This window comes from Macaca mulatta, chromosome 10 (genome assembly GCF_049350105.2).
Source record: "Macaca mulatta isolate MMU2019108-1 chromosome 10, T2T-MMU8v2.0, whole genome shotgun sequence".
Lineage (NCBI taxonomy): Eukaryota > Metazoa > Chordata > Mammalia > Primates > Cercopithecidae > Macaca > Macaca mulatta.
In genome coordinates this window covers 80,507,475-80,525,073 of record NC_133415.1, presented here as the reverse complement: position 1 = coordinate 80,525,073, position 17,599 = coordinate 80,507,475, and the positions used below count along the sequence as shown (strand labels likewise).

At 38.2% G+C, this 17,599-nt stretch overlaps 1 protein-coding gene across 4 annotated transcripts in view; it reads left to right on the top strand.

The window, feature by feature from the left end:
• The window catches only part of ATRN (attractin), a 179,940-nt gene that overhangs the window by 73,199 nt on the left and 89,142 nt on the right, over positions 1 to 17,599 (top strand). For all 4 annotated transcript variants that reach the window (XM_015149430.3, XM_077951320.1, XM_015149432.3 and 1 more), the window contains exons 7-11: positions 6,029 to 6,119; positions 7,303 to 7,546; positions 8,927 to 9,110; positions 9,857 to 10,011; positions 12,280 to 12,364. In XM_015149430.3, the coding sequence (XP_015004916.2) occupies positions 6,029 to 6,119; positions 7,303 to 7,546; positions 8,927 to 9,110; positions 9,857 to 10,011; positions 12,280 to 12,364 (759 nt within the window). The remainder of the gene's footprint in view (positions 1 to 6,028; positions 6,120 to 7,302; positions 7,547 to 8,926; positions 9,111 to 9,856; positions 10,012 to 12,279; positions 12,365 to 17,599) is intronic.

The window sequence follows — 17,599 nt, the reverse complement described above, 5'->3', positions numbered from 1 at the left end:
CTGTTGGTTAAAAGCAAGTCATAGATCCTGTTTGCCTCCTAGGGGAGGGGATTATACATGGGTATGAATACCAGGAGGTGGAGATCATGAGGACTACCCCAGTGTCTATCTGACACGATAGGTCAAATCTTGTTAGCTCTACCTTTAGAATCTATCCCAAATCTGATCACCTCTAGTGCTGCCACCATGAGAAGAGAAGGTGAAATTAAAGGCATGAAAGTGATTATGCCTTCTGCTGTTATACTAGATGTTATGAAAGGCGCATATTTGCCTTTACGTGATTTTACCCTAACATCCTCCCTCTCTCTTGACGCAAGAAATCTGGGAGTCTTTAGATATTTCCGTATGTTCTCCTCCTCATACCATAATTTCATATTAAGTGCCCTCAACTCTGTCACCAAATACATGTCATATTTATTCTTTTATCTTTATGTACAGCCTGTTATTATCTCTTACTTAGTCTTCAGCAGTAGATTTCTATCAAATCTGTTCATTTCCATTTATTCCTATTAATCAAATTGCTAACCATGAACTGGGGTGCCATTTAACAACGTAAATAGTATCATTTACTACCTTCTTAAAACCCATCAGTGTCTTACCTTTGGACTTAATGGCCCTGCATGATGTGACCACTGTTTACCTTCCCAGACTCAGTCTTTTCCTATCCTGCCATCATTCACAGCACTTCTGCTCCACCAGCCTGCTTTCTTACCCGAAACGTACAGTGTACATCATTACCTTAAGAGCCTGTGCGTTTGCCATTCCCTTGGTCTAGACTGTTCCTGCTATTGCGCCTCAGGGCTGGTGTCTTCTCACCCTTTAGATCTCAGTGTGGTTATCCCACAGAGAGACCATCTCTGACCATCCAGTTCAGACATTTCTCCCTTTTGTTCTTTTTTATAGTCCTCATTTTCTTTATGGCATTGTTCGTGATTTTTAGTTATGTCAGTGCACGCTGTTGTACTTGCTCATTGTCTGCCTTTGTGAAGTTCTTCAAGGTTAGGGACCTTGTTTACTCACTGCACTCAGAGCTTAGCTCATAGAAGGTACTCAGATAAGTATTTATCAAATAAACGGGAGAGTAAATGATTTATTTCCTTCACAAACATCTGTTCCTGGAAATATTAATATCATCTATTACTTTTTTTTGACTGACATACTTCATGAGCCACATTGTTTTTTGGATCATAAATTTTTTTTCCTACTTGATCAAAACATGATTTTCTACAGCTTTATTGGTTTCATGTAAATATTAGCATAGTTCCAAATAATGAACTTTCATGAAAAGTTAATTTAGTGATTCATTTTAGAAGTAGTGTTTCTGGAACTTAGATAACAGATTTTTATTTATTTATTTAGTTTTGAGACGAAGTCTTGCTCTGAAGCCCAGGCTGGACGACAGATTGTGTGGCACAATCTCGGCTCACTGCAAGCTCTGCCTCCTGGGTTCACACCATTCTCCTGCCTCAGCCTCCTGAGTAGCTCGGACTGCAGGCACCTGTCACCACGCCTGGCTAATTTTTTGTATTTTTAGTAGAGTTGGTGTTTTGTCGAGTTAGCCAGGATGGTCTCAATCTCCTGACCTCATGATCCGCCTGCCTCGGCCTCCCAAAGTGCTGGGATTACAGTCGTGAGCCACTGTGCCCGGCCAGATTACAGATTTTATAGTCATTTATACTCTTACATGAAAGTATTTTAGGAATTGCTCTTACTGTCCATTTTCCTCACAGTCCTGTTAATGCAAAACTTTTTAGTTGCATTAAAAAGCAGTTCCCATTTTGTTACCCAATGGTCCTCTTGTGAAATAAGTGGTCTTGGTCCCCTGGATTAAGATTGGCAGTTGAAACTTTATTACCAAATTTGTTTCTCTTGAGCAGAAGAGAGGTTTTTTTTTCTTAAGTTTAAAAAAATAATAATAAATCGATCAGCGGTCAACCAAATAAGCAAAATAACATCACCGAATCCAATAAATGTGAAAGCAGACTCATGGAACACCAAGTGTGACCTGACCTCTTACATACCCCACGGAAACCACACTGGGGGAGATTCTGATAATTCTCAGTGATAGCCCAAAATCTAGAAGGGAGCAAACTGAGTGAGCATTACTGTTTTTGACTGTAACTAAAGAGTAGGAGACATAGTTGCTGGGGAGCATCAGGTGAAAGGGGGAGAAATTGACCAAGTGGCTGATTCCCTACCCAGAACTCAGGGCTTCTATTATAATTAGAATATGATCTGAGCACTGTGGTAGATCACAAACAAAATTTCAGAGAAGAGGAGAGGAGAGTCTGGGTATTTTATTCTAACTGGCTGCACACCCTCTTATCTGAGCCCCAACATTTCCTTAGACTTCAGAAGAGTAGATAGAACATAAAATACCAGCCCTCACACTAAAGCTGTGGAAAGGATGGAAATTCGATAAACTTGTCTTAGATACAGTGGGAACAGAATTAAGAAATCACCCACACTTTGCAAATAAAATGTCTGGAGAGCTATGTCTAACCTCAAACAAGATGAAAGAAGTGGCATCGTAGCTAGTGCAAATATTCTATGATGAAAAAATAAAGAGGAAGAAAGACTACAGCCTGTAAAATCTAACAAGAACCCATCATGGAAGAAAAGCAGCTTCAAGGAGTAGAAGGAGATTCCTTCCAACTGCTTCGTGCTGCAGATCAACTTAATGAGAATTTGAATTCAGAAAAACAAGCTAGAAGACAAGAAGATGATAGTAACAGAAGAATTGGGAGGTTGTAGGCCTAAAGAAATACGAATAAATTAGATATAGCAAAAATTAGAATGAAAATTTAATTACTGACAGATTGAGATAATTGTGTAATACATTGGAAAAAAAAAACAGAAAAGCAAAAACACAAGAAGGACAGAAGGTGATCAAATAGAACTATAATTGCTGTCACTGAAGAAAAGAACCTAACGCACGTAACAGATGGGTTGAAACAGCACAAGGCGTTTCAGAAAAATTCTATAGTTTCACAATGACAAAACCTGATTTGATCAAGTTATTGAACTTTTTGTGCTTGGAGTGTATCCAAGAAAAATAAAGTCATTGAACTTTTGGGATAAAGGACAAATTATTATTTGGGAAGCCTCAGGTAGTTTTGTACCGTCTGCTGGCTGGGGTCATGTCTAATCTCCACAGAGCCTTTGCCTTGGTCTTTAGGTGGCCCAATTGGGTTTCCAGTCTGTTATGGAGTTTGAAACCTGTACCCTGTGGTATGTGATGGTCATTGGCTTGCCACCCATCCTAGAGGGGTCGAGGGAGGTGCTGTCACTCTATGGAAGACATCTTTTTCTGAATTCCTGGAGTCTGTCTTTGTTATCTTGGATTCAGTTCCCAGAAGGAGCATTTATCTGGTACTTGGAATTTATGTTTTATTGCATCAGTATTATTGTTCTTGTCTTATTTTTTTTCTCTGTGTTAAGAGATGATTAACATGTTGTTTAAGTGTCTTTTGGCAGTTCACCTTAGCCAGATTTTGGGGACCTGCCAGCACCTAAGTGTCTCTGACAAGCTCTTGGTCTGACTTGTTGACAGAAGAGGAACAAAATACATTAAAAGACAGATTGGGCACTCTCTGTGCCGTTTGACAGAAATGTGGAGACCTGTTTCTGTGCTTCCTCTGTTTCTTTCCTTTCTTTTAAACTTACAGAAATAAGCCTCTGGCTTGAACGTAAGGTCTATATGTGTAGTCGGAAGCTATATGAGTCCTCGGGAATCACCTTTCATAGCCAGAATTCCACAGAAGCTTTGCAGTGGTATGCAGTCCATTTTATAAAAACATATTCCTGGATGGATTTATTTCTATTTGAAGTAAAATACAATATCATGTCATAAAAAAATAGAGGCTGCGGGTAGGCAGAGAAGAAGAGAGAATGAGAATGATTCACACTTCTTCAGGGTTCCAGGCAGAAAAGCACACCATGAAAAAAGAGGGAAATAAGCTGGCCACAGACTTCTCCATAGCAACATTTTCAATACCAGCAGTGTTCAAGGGAGCAACATCTGCAAGGTTCTGGAGGAAAAAAAGGATGGTCCAAGAATAGTATACCCAGCCAAGGTGTCATTCTGCTGTAAACCTGGAAGGTGGATATTCTCAAACAGGAGTGAATTCAGGGAAAGAGTACTATGAGCTCTACTTAAACAAAACAAAACAAAAACCCACTTGACAGTGAAATCCAGAGGAGAATTGAAGAGCTCAAGAAAGAGAGGTTGTGGTAAAGGGACTGTGAGGAGATTGATTCAGCTAAAATTTAGGACTAAGTAACTGTGGAATTACTTTTACTGATTGTAGTGCAAATGTTAAGGACCTGGACATTATAAAAATTTTATAATAAAAATTTGAAGAAGAAATGAGAGGAAATGTGAGTGCTAAGATTTTTCAACTTTTAAAGCAAGAAGTTAGTGAATTCTGTACAAAAATAAATTGCATATAACTTTAAATTCAACCTCTAAATAATTTTTCATGTATTTTTAAGTGTGTAATATTCCAAACATATGTAAAATAATAGTTGGTGCCAATTTATATGCAATTCATATTTAATAGTTGTCACCATTTGTTATATTTGCTTCAGATCGTGTATAAAATATTTAAGATAAAAAAAGGCTTAGAGAAAATTAACACCAATGGATTCACCACCAGGTTAGAAAATAAAACACTGCTAACACAGTTGAAGTCCCTTGCATGTCCCTCCAAAGTCCCAGAGATAACCTGTATCCTGATTTTGGTATCAGTTGTTCATACTTCCATACGTATGTTATACTTTACATATATGTTATACATTATATATATGAAAGTATAGTATAATTAATAAATTTTCTGTTTTTAGTCTTTATAGAAACAATGTTTTGCAGTGTGCTATTTCAGCTTAACATTGTTTTGAGATTTATGTTGACATATGTTGCTGGAGTATATTTTTCATTCTGTATACTTATTCTTTATGTTATCTATCTGTGTATATTACCATTTATTTGTTGATTTTCAATGGATGGACATTTATTTGTATTCCTTTTTTGCTATTGTGACAAACTTTCTTATACCTTTGTGCATATATATGATAATGTTTTTCAAAATGTTTTAAGTACTTGGAATATCCAGGTAAACTTTTATAGAAAAGAAATATTTACTTAAGGTATAGCAATATCATTTGTTTCTTTTTGGTTTATTTTTTTCTATTTTATGAAAATAATTAAAATTAACACTTTATTAACATTATCCTCTTATATGCATAGAAAGATGTCTGGAATGATGTTTACTTAATATTAATGATATTTATTTCTAGATCATGGAATGTGGGAACTTTATAAAAAACTTTTGGCTCTTTATTCTTTGTATTGGTTACATTCTTTATAATGAACATGTATGCTTTTTATAAAAACAGTAGAGTTTTTCTCAAAAGCAAAAACTCAAAAGTGAGTGCTTTAAGATATTGAATGTGATTATTCAATAATGCATGAATAAGTATAAATTGCATGGCAGGATTATAAATTATTTTCTTTTTGGCATTTTTGTATTTTAAGATCTTTATATTCATAGTACAAGTGAAATGCTATAATGGTATTCTGGCTTTTGAAAATGTATTTTTAGTCAATTATATAAAGAAAAGGAAAGATTCGTAATTTTCTTTTACTTATCATTCCTTTTTTGGTACCTATCTTCAGTTTCTCATGATTAAATAAAAGTTATTGTAATAAAATTTTGAGTCCCTTGAGTACAGTGCAACCTTTAAATGATTTAGACTGTTTATAGAAGAGGTTTTCAGGAAGTGCTAGAACCTTCCAGTAGGTTTCTGTTCCTTTCTTTTCCCAGGATTTCATAGTCCAGCTCCTTTTCCCGAGTTATCACTTGTCCAGTGGGCCCAGGTGTCAGGTTTATTTGTGAAGGTGACAGGTGCCCCCCATATCCATGGTAGATTTAGTGAGCATCTCCAAAGTGGATTATATCACAAATAAAATAGTATAAGATATTCTGTCTTATTAGTTGGGTGAAAATATGATCTGTTTGTTTTGTAGGTATGACCTTGCTTCTAGGGAGTGGCTTCCACTAAACCGTTCTGTGAACAATGTGGTTGTTAGATATGGTCATTCTTTGGCATTATACAAGGTAAAGTATTTCCACTCTGTGCTAAGGAAGAAACTAAGTTTTCCTCAGTTACTTCATGTATTACATAGTTGAAAAGCTACCTCAGTTTTGGTTTTTAATTGGAGACAACTTTTTGTTTGGGGGCATTATAAAATTGCCTAAGTTATAAGTAGAAATTAAAATGGAAACTTTTTTAACTCAAGAGATTCTAATGGTTTCAAACTGTAATGGGGTATTATAATTATGGCACTAAATGGTTAAAGATGTAGATTAAAAAGTGTAGATTAGCTTTTATTCTCATAAGCAAGTTAGCCAAGAATAGCTACATTGTAATGTGGCTGAATAAACATTTTCATTTCCTCATTTTTGTAGATAGATGGTAGGATGAGGCAACTTTATTTTTCCAAGTCCTTTTATACTGTAAAAGATTCATGTGAGGAAGTCCAAAGAAAACTGGTGAAGTATTAGAGATGTAAAATATGATTAGTTTTATTTCCCTTTTTCCTTTTTTTATCCTTTTCCTAGTAATTCACTGAAAGGTGCCTTTGCTAACCCTTAAAATTTTTTAAGTTTATTTTTTATTGAGGTAAAATATACATATATAATGGTACCATCTTTACCATTTTTAAGTGTACAGTTTGGTGGTAATAAATACATTTACATTCTTTTTTTCCTTCTTCATTCTCCCCCGCCAGCCTGCCAGCCTCTGGTAACCACCAGTCTATTCTCCATCTTCATGAGATCCACTTTTTTAGCTCCCACATATGATTAATAATGTGATATTTGTCTCTCTGTGCTTGGCTTATTTTACTTAACATAATGACCTCCAGTTCAATCCATGTTGCTACAAAATGACTGGATGTCATTCTTTTTAACGGCTGAATAATGCTCCATTGTGTATATATACACCACATTTTCTTTATCTAATTATCCATTGATAGACACTTACATTGATTCCATGTTTTGGCTATTATGAATTGCGCTACAGTTAACATAGGAGTGCAGATATCTCTTTGGTATGTTCATTTCCATTCTTTTGGATACATACCCAATATTGAAATTGTTGGATCATAGGGTAGTTCTATTTTTAGTTTCTTTACTAACCTTTTTTAAGCTGAAAGTAATATTGAGCTTTTGTTCTTCTCTGTTCTCAGATTTAATCTTTTCAGTGTTTTTTAAAATTTTGTTTGCATTTTTTTCCTAGGATAAAATTTACATGTATGGAGGAAAAATTGATTCAACTGGGAATGTGACCAATGAGTTGAGAGTTTTTCACATTCATAATGAGTCATGGGTATTGTTGACTCCTAAGGCAAAGGAGCAGTATGCAGTGGTTGGGCACTCCTCACACATTGTTACGCTGAAGAATGGCCGAGTGGTCATGCTGGTCATCTTTGGTCACTGCCCTCTCTATGGATATATAAGTAATGTGCAGGAATATGATTTGGGTAGGTATATTTTTTCTAGTAGATGCCTTTTGAACATCAGATTCAAAACCTCTAAGCTTATTATTTTGACTGTTTAGAAAGGTTCAACCTCATATTGATTCAGTACTTTATCTTGAAACATAGTTAACACTGGGCCCGGGCGTGGTGACTCATGCCTGTAATCCCAGCACTTTGGGAGGCTGACGTGGGCAGATCACCTAAGGTCAGGAGTTCAAGACCAGCCTGGCACCAACATGGTGAAACCCCGTCTGTACTAAAAATACAAAATTTAGCCCAGCATGGTGGCAGGCACCTATAATCCCAGCTACTCAGGAGGATGAGGCAGGAGAATCGCTTGAACCTGGGAAGTGGAGGTTGCAGTGAGCCAAGATTGCACCACTGCACTCCAGCCTTAGGGAGAGAGTGAGCCTCTGTCTCAAAACAAACAAACAAACAAACAAAAACCAATATAGTTAACATTGATGTATTACCAGTGAAATACAGATTATTGATACTCCTATGTAGTATGTGTTTTTTACTGTCAGTTTGGTAAGGAGCCAAAGATGACCCAAAGTACTCTGGGTATTTAAAATAAATAAAAAGAAAATGGTTCAAAACAACAAATATTGAAGAAAAAAAGTATTTGCCTAGCCCTTTAGAGATTGGTTTAGCGGAGTATGATTTACCCTTAATATAAAATATTTCCTTTGGTTAAATTTCATTGTATCTGTTGTTGTGCAGTAGGAATACCAGGTATAATTAACATTTTGTGAAAAGTAGGCCTATAAAATATATCTGTATATTGGTCACCAAAGGTTATAGGGAATTAAATGTTCATTTGAGTGGAATCTGATCTTTTTATTTTATGTATTGAGACAAGACCTCACTCTCTCACACAGGCTGGAGTGCAGTGGCACAATCATAGCTCACTGCAGCCTTGATGCCCTGTCCTCAAGTGATCCTCCCACCTTAGCCTCCCTAGTAGCTGGGACTACAGGTGCGTGCCACCACTCCTGGCTAATTTTTTAATTTTAGTAGAGATGGGATCTTACTATGTTGCCCAGGCTGGCCAACATAGCAGGCTTCAAGTGATCCTCCTACCTTAGCCTCCCAAAGTGCTGGGATTATACATGTGAGCCACTTCGCCTGGCCCTGAGTGTTTTAAATTTAGTTAATTCTTTTCTTACATGGCATATTAGAACATCAGAACATAGAACAGACTGGAATTAGGCCACATGGCTTTGTTACAAGTTTAGGTGACTTTCTTTAAAATATAAAGATAAAAAAGTATATGTATCAGGTCTCCTGAAATCCCTTCTCGTGCCCTAAGCGCTTTGGACATTTTCAGTAGTAGAGAGGAGGAGCCTGCCATGCTTGCCTTTAACTGTTTTTCCTTTCCAGATAAGAACACGTGGAGTATATTACACACCCAGGGTGCCCTTGTGCAAGGGGGTTACGGCCATAGCAGTGTTTATGACCACAGGACCAGGGCCCTGTATGTTCATGGTGGCTACAAGGCTTTCAGTGCCAATAAGTACCGGCTTGCAGATGATCTCTACCGATATCATGTGGATACCCAGATGTGGTGGGTACTTTTTCTTGAGCTTTCACTTTAAGGTGTAAATTCTGTAGAGGCAGTTGTTGAGAAAATATTGTGCTATCTTTTTGTTTTTATGCCTGGCAGTTAATTCTGTTCAGCGTTGTATATAGAGAAATTGGGAAATAAACAGAGGGTAATAAAGTAGCTAGTATTTGTTTTGTTGCATTATTCTGTAATTCTGTAGTAGGTTGGTTAGAAAATGCTTAGTTTTTTTTAACAAATATAAAGCAAATTTGAGTTATGAAATAATGTAATTATAAAGCGATGGTTTCTCTTCTTTTTCCTCACCTATTTGATACCCTGCTATGGATACTGTTTTATATTCTGTCATAAAAATTATCATTTTGAGTAGCTGTGGAATACTCCATTTTGTGGGTATGCTGAGACTGTGCAGGTGAAAGTTTTGGTTTCCTTCTAGTTTTTATGTTATTAAGAAACCATTATGCATTAAGCTTCTGTCAATATTTCACATGATTTCTGCCCAGAAACTAGAATTATATAGCTACAGAGTATGAAGAGTTTAAGGTTCTTAATATTTGCCAAAATTCTTACAGGTCTTTAAAATTATATATATTTATTGTCGAAAAAGTTACTTATATGTAGGGAAAAATCTGGAAGGATTTGTACCTTTGGGTCTGAGGTTAATAAAGTGGTTGTGCTTGCATTAGCAGATACATAAATATTCTTTAAAAACTAACCTTGTATTTATTATTTCTAAATAAACTCAAAAGGACCATTCTTAAGGACAGCCGATTTTTCCGTTACTTGCACACAGCTGTGATAGTGAGTGGAACCATGCTAGTATTTGGAGGAAACACACACAATGACACATCTATGAGCCATGGTGCCAAATGCTTCTCTTCAGATTTCATGGCTTATGACATTGGTAAGTTTCCCAAAACCATTTTAGCTTCAGGCATCTTTTTGTCTATAAGCAACATTTAAAAGGAGACTGGAAATATTGCCAGTTAAAAATGGTCAGGCCTGGCTAACCTGGTGAAACCCCGTCTCTACTAAAAAATACAAAAAACTTGCCGGGCGAGGTGGCGGGCGCCTGTAGTCCCAGCTACTTGGGAGGCTGAGGCAGGAGAATGGCGTAAACCCGGGAGGCGGAGCTTGCAGTGAGCTGAGATGAGATCCGGCCACTGCACTCCAGCCCGGGCGACAAAGCGAGACTCCGTCTCAAAAAAGAAAAAAAGGTCAGGCCATTTGAAAGAGGTCCAAATGGTATTTTTTATATTCCTTTGACTAATGTTACATATCTGATAAAAATTATTTCTACATTAAATTCTTTTTGAAATAACTCCTGTTAATTGCTTGAATGCTAATTTTTGAGGCTGAGTTAAGGTGTCTAGTCTCTCCTTTGTAATGTTATGCCTACCTGGTAGTGTTACATAGTTGCAACCACCAGCATTGTGTTAAAATTGGTTCACTTATTAGCTTTATCTCATTCCCTAGAAAACTGGTTTCTCACATGGTCTTGGTGTAGCAATATACTAGACCGGAAGAGGGCAGTATTTGTTCATGCAAAGCAAATGCATAGTGGATGATTTCTTTCATAAAAATCATCAGATGTTCATTTTAAACAAATCATTATTTTTTTGCTTGTGGTAAAATACACATAAAATTTACCATCCTAACTATATTTAAATGTCTAGTTTAGTGATATTAAACACATTCATATTTTAAATGTCTAGTTTAGTGATATTAAACACATTCATAATGTTATAAATCCATCACTGCCGTCCATCCTCAGAACTTTTCTTCATCTTGTAAGACTGAAGCTCTATACCCATTAAACAATAATGTCCCATTTCTTCCTCCCCACAATGCCTGGCAACCACTATTCTACAGTCTGTCTCTGTGATTTTGACTATTCCAAGTTAGACATTTGTTTTTAACAGACATTTGTGTGCCAGCCACTCAGTTTGTACATTGAGAAGATCAGATGAATAACTTAAAGCCCTTAGCCTCAAAGTGGAAGAGGTAGAGAAATGAGCAGACAATAGAATTGCACTTCAGGGTATTTCTGGCTGAAAAGAATGTATGAGAGCACCTCTGAGTACCCTTTAAGTCATGGAGGGTAAGAGTGATGATAAACAGGGAACACTTTCTTGAAGAGGGGCCATCCCCTCTGGACACACTAGGTGTCAAGTAGGTGAAGTTAGGCAGCACTCGCCGGTCAGAGGAAACCCACTTTGCAGAGACACAGAGATAGAAAAGACCGGCACATATTTAGGGCTCAGAGAGTGAGACACTGAGTGTGAGGTTGGCATGGTATAGCAGCACCAGTTGGTATTGGATCCAGAAGAGATGTTGCTAGTATGGGTCACAACAGAGGAAAATTAATCAATCTAGGGCATCTAGGAAAGGACTTTTAAAAATTAGATAACATTTAAATTTTTTGAAATTTCGTTTTCCACCTGTATTTTTCCATTTTATTTACTAAATTTGGGCAAATCAATATAGAAAAGAGTGGAAGATAGTTATGAAACCCATATGTTTTGCTGATACAAGCTTTGTAGAATGTAAAGTTTGCTTGCTTTAAAAAACATTCTTGGCCGGGCGTGGTGGCTCACGTCTGTAATCCCAGCACTTTGGGAGGCCAAGGTGGGCAGATCACGAGGTCAGGAGATTGAGACCATCCTGGCTAACACAGTGAAACCCCGTCTCTACTAAAAATACAAAAAATTTGCCAGGCATGGTGGCAGGCACCTGTAGTCCCAGCTATTTGGGAGGCTGAGGCAGGAGAATGGCATGAACCTGGGAGGTGGAGCTTGCAGTGAGCCGAGATCACACAACTGCATTCCAGCCTGGGCAACAGAGCAAGACTCTGTCTAAAAAAATAAATAAATAAAAAATAAACAACAACAACATTCTAGTGGATCAAACTGATAGGCAATCGGGTGAGTAATCCATATGTCATGGGTTTTGGGTGCGTTTGCTAGTCAGAATTGCGGTGTGATCCCGCCTTTTTTCCATGCCTCATTGCTCTGCTGCTGCTGCATTTTAACCCAGAAATGATGTAACTGAGAAAATTGAGAGGCATGTTTTATGAGGTTCTCTTTGTTGTAGTATTCTTCCCAAAGAAAATGTCAGGTCCTATTGATTAGAAATGGTAGTGCCTTTTAAAATATATTTTTCTTTCTCCTAGCCTGTGACCGCTGGTCAGTGCTTCCCAGACCTGATCTCCACCATGATGTCAACAGATTTGGCCATTCAGCAGTCTTACACAACAGGTAATTGGAGAAGTATTGCTCCTTTTCTTTTGTGTTTAAAATGAAAATAAAGGGCAGGGCACAGTGGCTCACACCTGTAATTCCAACACTTTGGGAGGCCGAGGCGAGTGGGAGTACGAGGTCAGGAGATCGAGACCGTCCTGGCCAACATGGTTAAACCCCATCTTTACTAAAAATACAAAAATTAGCTGGGCTTGGTAGTACGTGTCTGTAATCCCCCCTACTTGGGAGGCTGAGGCAGGAGATCACTTGAACCAGGAATCCTGAGGCAGAAGAATCGCTTGAACCAGGGAGTCAGAGGTTTCAGTGAGACGAGATCACACCACAGCACTCTAGCCTGGCAACAGGGCAAGACTACATCTCAAAAAAAAAAAAGAAAAGAAAAAAGAAAATGAAGTAAAGTGGAATTGGACTTAACATATTATTCACAAGATTCCCTCATCCCAGTAGTTTTTTTACAGGATTATGTGGGTATAAATATTCTGATTGATGTTTAAAATATTTGATGTGGAGGTGAATTACGTTGAATGCCATGTTTGTTGATCTGGTTTTGTTAGCACGCAAGAGCACGCTTTTTGGTGTGGTCTGGGTGCCTGGGCAACAAAAGTTACGTGCATGTCCTTGTCTTATGTCCTTTGTTATCATTTGTGGTACTCAAGTTTCTAGTAGTTGTATCTGAATTGTAAGGAGTTTGGAAAAGAGGAGAGAGGGCACTTCAGATGGGGGATAAGATAGGAGAACAGAGGTGGGGAGATTGTGAAGCTTAATATAGATCAAGTCTGTAGGCTCTGGATAATCAGAAGTCTGCAGTTCATTGCATTGTATTGCTCAAAAATGCCTGGCCCAAACTACCAGAGCTCTTAAAAAAATCGGCCCTTGGATAAGTCTCAGTCAAATAAGGGAGATTCAGAGTGGCCACTCTACTTGCTCCTTACAGTGTGCTTTAGAGATTTTTAAGAAGTTAAACAGCCTAATTATGTTATTAATTTTTCTCATTCAGTTTCTGCTGTTATTACTGCTGTCTGCTTTCCCTTTTAAAATTCTAAGCCATATAAATCCTAAGAATGTTTAAGTGTTAGAATGCCTGTATCATGTTAGAATTCCTTTGGCTTTTGAAATTTCTGTTGTAATGATGAAAGACGGATGAGGAAGGTAATTTAACTTAGATTAGGAAAGATGAGAAGCCAGGCACGGTGGCTCATGCCTGTAATCCCAGCACTTTGGGAGGCCAAGGAGGGCAGATCACTGGAGCCCAGGAGTTCAAGACCACCCTAGCAACAGCATGGCAAAACCCCTGTCTCTACTAAAAATACAAAAAAAATTAGCCAGGCGTGGTGGCAGGCGCCTGTAGTCCCAACTACTCGGGAGGCTGAGGCAGGAGAATCACTTGAACCCAGGAGGTGGAGATTGCAGTGAGCCGAGATTATGCCACTGCATTCCAGCCTGCGTGACAGCGAGACTGTCTCAAAAAAAAAAAAAGAAAAGGTGAGAAAGTGACATATTTTGGAGATGTTGTGAAGGAATAGTTGACACAATTTAGGAACTAGCTACTAGGAAAAGGTGCTATCTTTTATAAGGTAATTATTTAGTTTTTTAGCAATGTGTATGGTTTTACTGTGAGAACATTTGACAGAGACTAAAATGGAAGGATTTCTGGCCACCTTGCTAATTTGATGTGTTATTATAAATCATAATCTGGGATTTCCTCAGTACAGAAGACCGTTAAACCTTTCTAGCAAGTGCCTCTTGAGATTTTCATCTGGAATGCAGTGGGACCATTTTGTCATTATGCCTACGGGAGCCTGGCCTCAACTGTCTTCGTTTGTGTTCCTAGTTCTCCTAGCACAGGATTTGGCACGTAATAGACATTTGCTAAATTGCAGGTATTAGTACAGTAATAACTAGCAAACAAATGAATCTTTTATAAAACATTCTTAAGTTTTATTCAAACTCAGAGTAAGTTGAGACTTTACCATAAAATATAATTTAACCATGAGTCAAAATTGGGAATACCTTGCCTGAGTTGTAATTTTTTTTTTTAATGTGATTCCAGTGGTATGTTTGAACCCTGATATGTAAGTATCTGTGTGTTAAGATACGATTGGGTAGGTGGCAGGGGACCCTGAGGGAGGCCAGCTACTAAAAGGCCATAGTTTTGGTTTAATTTTATGAAATAATTTACTGAAAAAGAAACTTTGATTCACATCATTTCTTCATGCTTTAAGTGGGTCAACAGCACTGAGTGAGCTGTGCCTTCCTTAGTTGTCATTGAGGTTTTGAGGGAGGCAGGAAGGAGGAGGAGAGATAGCTGTGACTCACCAGGGTGGCAGGAGATGCAGCTGTGCCTCTCAGTTGCCTGCTCCATGTGTCTCTGAGGGACTCTCCCTAACTTTGCAGAGCCCCTGTGCAACCAGATGGATTCACAATTGCTGAGAACACCAACTGTACTGGGAAGAGGAAGTTGCTTATTTGGTTTAAGCAACAAATTAACTAGTTGAATCTAGCCTGCTTAATGTGGTACTGAGTAAGCCGATAGCAAGGTTAAAAATGAAACCTGGCGGGCACGGTGGCTCAAGCGTGTAATCCCGGCACTTTGGGAGGCCGAGACGGGCGGATCATGAGGTCAGGAGATTGAGACCATCCTGGCTAACACGATGAAACCCCATCTCTACTAAAAATACAAAAAAATTAGCCGGGCGTGGTGGCAGGCACCTGTAGTCCCAGCTTCTCGGGAATCTGAGGCAGCAGAATGGTGTGAACCCAGGAGGCGAAGCTTGCAGTGAGCCGAGATCACGCCGCGAGCCTGTTATCCCAGCATTTTGGGAGGCCAAGGCCAGAGGATCGCTTGAGCCCAGGAGTTTGAGGCTGCAGTGAGCTGTGATGGCGCCACTGCACTCCAGCCTGGGTGACAGAGTGAGACCCTAACTCAAAAAATATATATTTCAGATTGCAATTTATTTTCATTATTCACAACTCTATAAAGTAACTATACACACTGAATTCTTGAATATTGAATTATTTCTGCTAGGGAAATACAGGGTTATGTTTCTGTAAGCCTCTGATGATGACATTTTCATCAACCAGTCAGCATACATAACTTTCTTTTTTGTGTGTTTCTATTTAAAAACATCTTATTTAATATATATTCTTGATTTATTAACATCGAGCTCACAGCCAACAGCACTTTAACTCATGCCTGAACAAAGCTTATGTAACACAAGTACTTTCTCAGTAAGGCTCATCACAGCCTTCTTACACTTAGGGACACTAGACAGCACTTCAGCACTGCATAGGGGGCCATTTTCAACAGTGAAAGCACTAACACAAGGTACAAAAATACATAAAATATGGCACTAGATAGATCATGAAAAGGACACTTGTTTGTAGTGTGAGAGTTGAAACAAGAAGGGAGAGCATCTCCTTGTTTGACCTTAGCCGGGAATATGCATGTGTGTCAAGTCCAATTTTTTGCCACTCTTTGCACACACATGCTGGTAAATGACCGTGAAACTACTGCAAGTATTGATTTTGGAGTTAGAAATAAATTTTGTAAGTAGGTGAATTTGCAAATATGGAATCTACAATCTGCAGATAATGGTCATGCGTCGCTGAATGTTAGGGATACGTTCTGAGAAATGCATCCGTAGGCAATTTCATCATTGTGCCAACATCACAGAGTGTACTTACATAAACCTAGGCTACACATCTAGGCTATATGGTATGGCTTGTTGCTCCTAGCTACAAGCCTGTGCAGCATGTTACTATACTGAATACTGTAGGTCATTGTAATGCAGTGGTAAGTATTTGCGTGTCCAAGCATATCTAAATGTAGAGAAGTACAGTAAAAATGCAGTATGAAAGATAAAAAAATGTACACCTGTACAGGCCACTTACCATGGCCTGTAAGGGAGGGAGCATGCAGGACTGGAAGTTGTTCTGGGGAGGTCCGTGAGTGAGTGGACTCAACACTACTGTATACTTTGTAAACACTGTACACTTAGACTACACTAAATTTATTTAAAAATTGTTTTCTTCAATAATAAATTAACCTTAGCTTACTAGATGACAGCCATTGTACATGCCATCCATCATTGATGGAAACACCATTATCCAGCACCACGTGACTATAATGAGGATTGGCTGTCTTTTAAAGATGAAGACTTAATTTTAAAAACACAGACCCTATACAGTTATCACACTTTTAAAGTTAATTCTTTAAGCCAGGGGTGGTGGCTCACGCCTGTAATCCCAGCACTTCGGGAGGCCAAGGCAGGAGGATTGCTTGAGTCCAGGAGTTCAACACCAGCCTGGGCAGCACAACAAGACCTCATTTCTACTAGAAATACAAAAATTAGCTGGGCATGGTGGTGCGCGCCTGTTGTCCCAACTACTCAGGAGGTTGAGGTGGGAGGATTACTTGAGCCCATGAATTTGAGGTTGCACTGAGCTATGGTGGTGCCATTGCACTCCAGCCTGGGTAACAGAGCAAGACTCCAACTCGAAAAAAAAAAAGAAAAAAGTTATTCTTTAATATCTCTCAAGTGTCCATTCAGTGTTTACATCTCCTAATTGTCTCAATTTTTTTTTAAGTTTAGTTCATTCAACTCAGAATCCAAATGAGATCCATATGTTACAATTGGTTAAAATGTCTCTGTAGTTTCTCTTAATCTGTAGGGACCCCATCCATCATTTTCCCCCTTACTTGTTAAAGAGTCTGGGTTGTTTGTCCTGTAGAGTTTCCCATAGTCCAGATTTTGATTGTTGTATTCTGGGCTTTCATATAACATATTGTTCTCTCTCCTAAAATTGCTGCAAATTAACTTGATCAGATTCTCTTCAGTAGTTTGGCAAGATCACTTCATAGGTTTCTTTCCCTTTGTTTACCAATTTTCAAAATAATGTACTGATTTCTTAGCATTGTCCAAAGATGACAAATTAGGTTTTTTTTTTTTTTTCCAGGGATGAGAGATGTGTATCATTATGAACTCATGGATTTAAAAATATTTCATGTGTTTTAATCTATTGTAATTTGTGTTTTTATTAAATTTCAAACATTTTCCATCTTTAGCCGATGAGGGCATCTTTACATTAGCTTTTGAGTTTATCTGATACTACCCTAGTCTTCTTTTCTTTCCAGTATAACAAGATCTGCTGGACTCATTGTGAACATTTCTTCATCCAGACATGAAATTAGGTTTTTCTCTAAAAAGTTCTAGTATTTAAGGGGTGACAGGA